This window comes from Pygoscelis adeliae, unplaced genomic scaffold (assembly GCF_000699105.1).
Source record: "Pygoscelis adeliae isolate BGI_AS28 unplaced genomic scaffold, ASM69910v1 Scaffold85, whole genome shotgun sequence".
NCBI classification, from domain to species: domain Eukaryota; kingdom Metazoa; phylum Chordata; class Aves; order Sphenisciformes; family Spheniscidae; genus Pygoscelis; species Pygoscelis adeliae.
In genome coordinates this window covers 6,596,417-6,605,437 of record NW_008824900.1, presented here as the reverse complement: position 1 = coordinate 6,605,437, position 9,021 = coordinate 6,596,417, and the positions used below count along the sequence as shown (strand labels likewise).

General features: G+C 38.3%; 1 protein-coding gene across 2 annotated transcripts; it reads left to right on the top strand.

Annotated features, from left to right (window-relative positions):
* The first annotated feature begins 6 nt into the window (after positions 1-6).
* On the top strand, positions 7-5,646 carry FOPNL (FGFR1OP N-terminal like). 2 transcript variants are annotated; one of them, XM_009324776.1, is made up of 5 exons: positions 7-54; positions 577-774; positions 1,963-2,047; positions 2,889-3,028; positions 5,205-5,646. In XM_009324776.1, exons 1-5 carry the CDS (start codon positions 27-29, stop codon positions 5,279-5,281), a joined length of 528 nt encoding a protein of 175 aa, XP_009323051.1. In that variant the 5' UTR covers positions 7-26; the 3' UTR covers positions 5,282-5,646. The 2 variants fall into 2 exon arrangements, with proteins under 2 accessions (XP_009323051.1, XP_009323050.1); XM_009324775.1 differs by having other exon boundaries at positions 2,886-3,028.
* The last annotated feature ends 3,375 nt before the right edge of the window (positions 5,647-9,021 follow it).

The following is a 9,021-nucleotide window of genomic DNA, read 5'->3' as shown; positions in this document are numbered from 1 at the left end:
CGGGTCCTTGGCGCGGCTGTTGGGCGATGGCGACGGTAGCGGAGCTCAAAGCAGGTGGTGAGGTGGTGGGGTGGAGGGGTGCCGGAGAGGGTGGGGAGCCCCGGGGGGCGGCGGAGGCGCCTCGGGCCACCGAAAGGGCAGGCAGCCGGGCTTTCCTCATGCATCCGGCGGCCGGATGGGTCTCGTAGTCGCCCCGGGCGCTAATGGGGGCCGCCGGCTCCTCACACAGCCTGTTGGGGAGCCGCAGGAGAAACGTCCCTAAGCCTCCACACGCACTCTGCCCTAGTCATTTATCTTGGCCTGGGTTTCACTCGTTAAAAACATCTTGGTCCAGTAACATCCCACTTCTGAAAGTGCTAGAACGTATGTTTACTACTAAAGAAAATATAATTGTGATTTCTTTGAAGGCTTAATTTTTATCTGTAACGTTCCTACTGTTGTTACCTACTGACATAGGCACAGGTGCAGATACCTTTATTTCACTGTGAATACGCCGAAATTATGTTTATATTGTGGATGATAAATGCTGCTTGAATACGTTTGGCTTTATATTAACAGATCTTCTTATGGTAACAGTTTTAAAGGACACACTGGAAAAAAGAGGTGCTCTTGGACAAATAAAAGCAAGGATCAGAGCTGAAGTTTTTAATGCACTGGATGACCAAAGTGAACCACGGCCACCACTGTCTCATGAAAATCTCTTAATCAACGAACTAATTCGTGAATACCTGGAATATAACAAATATAAATATGCAGCATCTGTTTTAACTGCAGGTATTGGGGCTGAATTTTTGTTGTCATCACTGTATTCATAGACATTTACTGTTTGGTTGAGTAATTCCACTGATGCCATGAAATCAGTAAGTGGGACCAAGCTGCACAGTCTTGTCTTCCCTTGGAAATAAATAAGATAGGAACACTCTCTCCACAGCTTTACTTGCAGTATTAAGCCAAATCGTACCATTAGTTTTCAAGAAAACTTACCCTTTGCTCCTTATCCTTGAGGTAAATGCTTTGACAGAGCAGTGGATGTAAGAGCAAGAAAACTTGCTAGCAGCCTGCAAAATCAAAATTCCTTTCTTGAAATACCAGCTTTTGTTTCGGAACAGTGGCTAACAATATTTTTAAAGCATATATTGCATTTTTTTTTCTCATTGGCATTTGGGTAAAATAAAAAGATAGAAATCCTACAAATGAACAAAATTTCTTTGAGGAATAATTTAAAGTAATACGTACATAATTACAGCAGTTCTGGCAATTCATGCACATAGACTGCATCAGAAACATAGATGTCCTCAGCTTAAATAACAAAAAAGAATATGAAGAAGGTCCATATTTTTTAACAACTGCAGTTAAGTATTACTGTTACTGGCTGTGCTAAAATACCAGTATTTGAGAGCTCTTCAGACTACAACATCTGAATGGTAGTTGTAATTTATATGGTACAGCACTTACTTATTTTTGCAGCTATTGCTAACTTGTATTTGAAATTTGAAGATCTGTAGTTGTGCTTAGGTACAGTAATTACATTTGCTATTTAATAATTTGGTATATTTCACTCTGGTAAGATTACAGACACAAAGATTCATCTTGAGAAGAGGGAATGGAGACAGTCTGTATAGTAGTTAATGTATGGAATCTGTTTGATAATAGTACCTCTTTAGAGAGAGAGTTGCTTGCCAGATTAATTTATCTTTATATTGTAAGACTTCTTTAATATTTTTCTTAGATTCCTTTAGAGTGAAGATAAAAATTGTAATATGCTATTGTAAATTATATGAGTATGAAGCACTAATGTTTAAGTGAGTTCCCTGGAATTACAATATACTGTTAGATACTAATAGTCTAAAAGGGAGGTGTGTGCTCTCATTCTCTTTTGAAGTCTCCTGAGCAGTCTTTGAAAGGTAATTGGTTATGTTTTTCTTAACAGTCTTAAGAATTTTGGGGAAATCTCTTTTCCAGAATCTGGCCAGCCTGAAGTGCCCTTGGATAGACAGTTTCTTGCCAAAGAGCTGAACATAGTCGAAGACACAAATGGAAAATCAGTGTAAGAAGTGATTTTGGAATGCACAGTATATTCTGTTCTGCATATATTTTTCTCTTTAGTGTTATTATATATCACATATAAATGTTCTCACCAATTGAAATGTGGCTAGATCACAGGGCTGCTCTGACATGCTGGATTCAAACTCACAATGTCAAACATGGGGCCATTTTCAAACATACTCAAAACTAACATTTAATTCTGCCAACTCTATAGCATTCTCCAGATAGTGTATTTGCACACCAAAACACAAGTCTCTTACCGGTACGGTCTTCCCTACAGTCAGAAGCAGAAAACAGATATGCTCTTTGCATATCAGCAAGTTGCTTTGTAGAGCAATAAAAAAAGTATTGTACTCTGAGATTAGATATAAATTCACAATGTTCCGATACGACTGCATTAATGAGCTAGGGTGCTGAAGCAGGTTTAAACACGTTCAGTGTTCTCTGTAGCTTGTGCTGTCAGAATCTGTCAGGTGCTTAGAAAGAATCAAGTTTGGGTTGTGCAGCCCACCACAGTCTGATCCTTCGTACTGCACAAGTGAGAATGTGGATCTGTGTTCTTGTGCTAACCATGCTCCGGTTCTTCACCTACAGGGGATCTGGAGCTTAGCTAAGAGTATCTCTTAGCGCGAGCTTTTTAGGAGAGTGTTGGTGTTCAGGGTGGGCTTAGGTCTGTGCTTATTTATATAATGACACTTGGCATAAGTATTTTAAATAATTACTGTAAAGATACATGTACATATTCTAGAAGTAAACATTAAGGTCTCGGAAGTTTTGAGGAAAGGGTGGTTTTTTAATGCTCAATATTTCATAGATGCTTTTGTCATTTCTCTCTTAAGCAGACCTCTCTTGTACGGAATTATCTCTCATTTCTTACATGGTGGTAAAGAAGAAAATACCCAGAATGCCTTTCCAAAAGTGTCTTTGCTGAATTATCCAAAGCAGAACCTTGGCAAACCACCTACGGAGAGAAATCAAAAAGGTGGGTGTGGGTATGGGGTCATTTTTGCAGAAGTTTTATTTGTGACTAGATTTTCTATATGATACATATGCTTATAGCAGCATAAACACTCCGATGGACACAGTGTGCCTCCTTCTCTGTGCAAGGAATGCTTTGAGCTGACACCTCTGCTAAGAAAAATTCTTTAGCAGAGTGGTGTTTATACCTTAAGAATACCATTAAGCTGTGTGACCTGACCGTACCCATTGCTCATGTATTCATTTAAGAAAGGTCCTACTATATCCAACTCAAGAAAGAACCATCCGTGGTTTCTAAAACAACCCATATATGTGCCTTTGTTTAAATAAGTGACCAACTTACACCAACTCTTAGGCCTGCTTCTCTCTGCCGGTATGCTAATGGAACAGCATATACGGCATACAAACCTGATTGCCCTCGGAAGTGCTTGACTGGCCTTCAAATGTGTCAATAGTAGAACTTTCTCTCTTATATGGGAATGTATTTTATTTATAAAGCAGACATATTTAAAAATTGCAGCCAGCCAAATTTATATAACTTCCCAACAGTGCAAGGTACTGTGAAGCTCCTGTTACCTTGTGGTAGCTGTAGCTACTTGTCAGTTACTAGAGGGAAGGGGAAAAAAACCTAATTGTTTAACTTTATTCTCTTAAGGACCAGAAAATACTAATATCCCAGTTCTCAGTATCAGAAAGGTCATCCCCCAAATTGCTTTACCATTTTCCTAGAAGTTAAACTGGCCCAATTGTACTCCCTTATACTATTACAAATCTGGTGTGGGTCAGCTAGAGACAGTCTTACTACACTGGCAATTTAATACAAGAATTTAACCTAAATTCTCAGTAAAGTATGTTAAATAGTGGGCGTATCTCTTTGTTTCTCATCTGTTCTAACTTCCCTAATTTCTATAGAAAGTTCTTAACTCTTTAGCTGTCAGTTTTGTATATGGGCATAAACCTTTTCTGGGGACATAATTCACATCCCATTGACTGCAGAATCTTAAGCTCCAAGTTCATTGCTCTGTAGTAGAACACTGCTAACTCTTTCTTTCCCTTTCTGGTCTGCTTTTTGACCAGTTACAATTCATACTGCCTAAGCTACAGAATGAAAGGGATCATTGGTCCAGTTTTTTCCTTCAAAGAGTCTGCTTGGCATGTTACTTCACTTTCTACTGTGAGAATTTAGTACTATTGTGTTAGTACTATCAACTATTTCTTTTGTATCCAAAAATTTGAAAAATGTGAGGCCTGAGATATCATTGATATCTAAAAAGTGTGGGAGAAGTACTAAACACCTTGTCTTAACAGTTAATTCATTGAGACAATGTTGTTTCCCTTCTGCCAGAAGAGGGGGCTGAAGAAATAAAATCTCAATACCAAAACTGCTATAAATGATCTCTTTGTTAGAAAATAATTATTCCTGTGAGAAATTTCTCCATTTTTAAAAACAAATTCAGTGTATAGAAGAATTGTTTTTGAAGTATAAATTTGTACCTCAGTTCTGAAATTGACTCCGTGCAGGGTCACCCTGCCCTGTTGACTCCAATATAATTTCACATGGGGATTTAATTGATTAGAGTTAGTTACAAAACTCAGGATTAATCATAAGACATGACAGCTTTCACTGCTTTTTGAACTAAACAAAAATGCAACAGTTTTAAGGCTTTTAACCTTTAAGTAACCATAGTCTGAAATTATTTTCTGCATGTGTTTATGGAATATGTTAGTGGAGACTTAAAGACAGTGGGTTTAAAACACTAATTATCTAGCTATTTTAATTAGGCTGCATATTAAGGTAATCAAGTCCATTCATAAACTTAACCCTCCAAGTCTCATATTTTAACATCTAACTTGCTTTTCATGTTAGAAATTATCTTGCTTATTTAGTTGAATGAATATTGCAATAAACTGTTACATAGCCTGGGAATCCTGATAAGACGTGTGGAATCTGGTGTTTCTGTTAGTTCATCCACTGCAGCTGAGTTGAAGTTGTCTGAAATCTAATCTTTACTAATGCAGAGCTCTTATCTCATACAGTTGCATGGAAAAATATATTTGTAAAATTGCCCGAGTTTCCTATGACGATATTCTGTATCAAAGTTGATAATAGTAGAAAGTAACACTTACACCTTTGGATCTCTAGATGTGTGAGAATATTTATGTCTCTCTTTCATTTTCAGATAGAATTCCAGAACCAGGAAGGATGGCTGGCATGAGCATCGAGGAGCCCCTTGTTTTACAAAGTATAAACAGATGATATCTTTCATATGCTAATTTCTCACATAAAGTTCTGTAAGAGTTAATTTAGGAAATTCTTCTTTGCATTAATTTCCCCACTATGTCCAGCGGGACCATTTCAGCTTGTTAGATCTACCCATGAGACAGGATGATGGGGTCGTACTTAGTGAAAAAAATGTTAGCAAAGGCTCTCTTCCTCCAGTGCTGATAGAAGAGAACTGTACACGAAGTCAGATTAGTGAAGCCTGTGTCTAGAATTGGGCCTAAAAATACTGCTTTTACTTTATAAACATTTATCAGATAACTTACCGTTTCTGCACTTTCCTTATTATCTTATGACTTTGTGTGTCTTTCCTGTGTTTCTGAATAAAATTTTTCAGTTTTATTCTGTGTGGTATTTTGAAAGCATTCAAACTAAGTCTTTTAATCATTCTTCTTTACAAAGAAGAAGCTGCTACTTTCGGATAAGCATGGGAAAACAGATTTGAATAGAAAATTAAAGTGCTTTAAAGGAATAGTTGGTTTTCATTCTCTGGAAATGAGGACTATATTTATCTTCATGCCAGCAAACAAATTGAGGGTAAGTTTTTTCCATCTGGAGTTGCTATAAATTGTACGGTGTAACACTGAGTATATGGGAGGGGAGGAACTTCTGGGTTTTTTCCCCAAATGACATGAAACTCAGTCAGGCAAAGCTAAAAATAAAGTTGATAGTAGATTACTGATTCCCAGAACTTTTTTTAGCTGAGGTGTTCACATGTTTTGAAATGGTAATTTATTTTAAAAGCCAAACTTACAGGGGTACATAAAAAAAACCAGGTTAGCTATTTTTCTCTACTCATTTAACAGAATGTATAGATGTTACTGTTTCCAGTTGTACTAAGAGAAGTTTTGTGTAAATAAATTTTTAGGGTTGCATTCTTAAAAATCTTAATAGTTAGATAAATGGTACAGTAAGTGGGGAAAAAAGAGAGGAAGAGAACATGCAGTTTGAGAATTTAAGTGAAAGGACCCTGAGTTGTACAGACTGCAAAGTTTTGCCTCTATCTTGATTCGGCCCAGTTAGCATTACAGGTATTATTTTTTATTTTGATAAGCAGCCTAGCCTCTACTCTAATGTGAAATAGCAGAGAACGGTTGTGGGTTGAAAGGAGAAGTGGCATTTATCCATTTGAAGCCTCAGCAATGAGTTCATCCCCTTCGTGTGACTGGCAATGCTGCCAGCTCCCCATTTGCTGATTTAGAAGTTTCTCAGGACCGTTTCCAAGAGGGGAGAACATGTGTTTGCAAATATACCTCAATCAAATCTACCCTTAAGTCTTTTGTAGTTTTGCATAATTATAATTGACCGTTGGGTCAAGCGAGCAAATTTATCTCTGTATGCCCTCACTGTTTGCTCAGTGCTAACACCACCATCGGGTTCAACTACAGGGCTGAAGAGCCATCCGTGGAAAAACTACCACCATGGGATTCTGCCTCGTTACTAGGGTCTTTCCTGCCACATTAATGCAAGTATTCACAATCACTGATCTCTCTCAATTTCTCTGTCTAAAAATATAGTAGACAAATAGTCTTCTAAGCTGTTATTTGCAAATTACCTTCATTTTGGAATGTGCTGAAAGTGCCTCTATGGAAAGCTTGCAAAAATGAACTTTTGAACAATGCAGATATGAGTGCTCTGGCCACAGAAATCCCCGAATTTTTAACTGGTTTTCCAGAGGTTAAATGCTAGGCCCCTGTTTCTCCATAAACCAGTGGGTCAAATTGTTCTGTATATTTGGAATCTGAATTGTCTTTTCAAGGGCAAGGAAAAAGGCTCTGTGAAACACAGAAGCTCTGACCTCCAATGCTACGCAAATCTTCCAGTGTAACCAAAGCCATTGCGTCTGCTTTCTGTCTTCCCAGCATAGATCATACAGGAGCTGCCCAGGTGCCATGGAGCTCCCTGGGAAATGGATTTTTAGTGGTAGAAATTCAATACAATTTTTGTTCGGGGTGAAGAAGGCAAAGGGATGTTTGGTACTTGCCCTTTCCCAAGCACACAGCTCAGCAGGCTCATGGTCTCCACAGCCACGAAAGCAGAGGTGGTTACACAGGTGTCCTTCACTGAGCTTTGAGGTAAAGGCGTATATCTGAAATCAGAGAAGAAATCCCTTTAAGATAGAGGGAATTCCGGGACTATTTTCTTTGGGGATTGCAGCTTCAGCCCATTGTCAGGATCCTGCGCTGCGATGGTGGGTGGGAGCTGGCCCGTTTGCTCTCGGTGCAACATGCATTTCACCTCATTCTCTAATACCCTCACAGTACAGATTTGGGGTTTTGGAACAATCTCTTGTTTTAAAGAATACTTACTGTACAAGCAAATTAAAATCAAAGTGTATTTCCAGCGATATTTATTTGTACAACAAAGCTTTGAAATATGTATATGAAAATATACTGGTTTACTCACATTATTAATGGTCTAGCATTTATCCTGATAGAATATGAAATATGAGAGCATCTTGCAAGAATCAGACATGTAGCGAGTCCTGTGAATGTCAGGCTGCCTTACTTGTTAATGGATGAAGAGGAGTCGCAGCGCCTGCACAATATGGCTGCACTTTCCAAAAAGTCATTCCTTAAAAGTTTAAGCTAAGCAAGGTCAGTATTTAGATGAAAATAATTCACAATCCTAGAGTCACAGGTTCAGGTTTTAGACAAAATTGCCACCTAGGTGAGCCTGCACAAAAATAATTTTCTCAAATAATTTGAGAAGCTCCGTCTAGCTTAATTACAGACTGATGTCTTGCATTAACTGCCCATATTCTTTCTACTGACATCAGAAAATGAAAAAAAAAAAAAGATATAAGCATGTAGAAGTCTGGGGATTTTAATGAGCAAAATGCATTTCTGAATATTATTGGAGATAGAACACTGCAACTGAGGCTGTTACGGAGGGAATTACGTTAAAAGAGGCTGTTCTTTGTCTTAAGCGTGATACCACAAGTGAAGGTGACAAGGAGCCAGTGAAGTTTGCTGTGGATATCAGATCTGGAAAGCACTTTGGAAGAACTTAACCCACAAGTTTAAAAAAAAAAAAGTTCTTTAAAACCAAATTTTGCTCTCCCCTAGAATCACAGGAAACTATGTTTATAGACTCCACAGCATCAGTGCTGTTTCAGGGGTATTAGTTTCTGTCATGCACAGGGGAAATTTTTTTCTAAGCTTTATCAACACGCTCGAAGGAGTCGGTTACGCTTTCCTTACTGATCGCCCTTTGTATTAAGCTGAATCTCCGTGTCAGTTGATCAGTTTTCCGGAGGAGTTATTATCATTGGGTGATTATGTTTAGGAAAAGAAACCCCAAAATATTTGTTCACACTTGCAAAGACACCCTTTCAGTAGCAGCTGGTGTCCAACTGACTCAGAACTGACCTGCGTGCTTCACATACTTCACTTGACCTGCAGCCAGCATTAAGCACAAAGCTTAACATTAAGCAGTTGGTGACTATTTTACCCCATCAGACTACTCTCATGATTAATTGTTCTAGTTTGGACGCAGACTGTCCCTCCTGTTGCAAGAGCCCACCGGTACGCTTGCCAGTTCCAATTAGATATGTCAGCTTAGAGAAACATGGTTGGTAAACTTAGGTAAAAATATTTTAAAATAAAAAAAAATTGCTTACCTGACACACATTATTTAATAAACTAACATCACAATCCATGCTTTTCTTTTTCCCCTCCATTGTATTCAGGTTACACCATGGTAAGGCAGCTGAA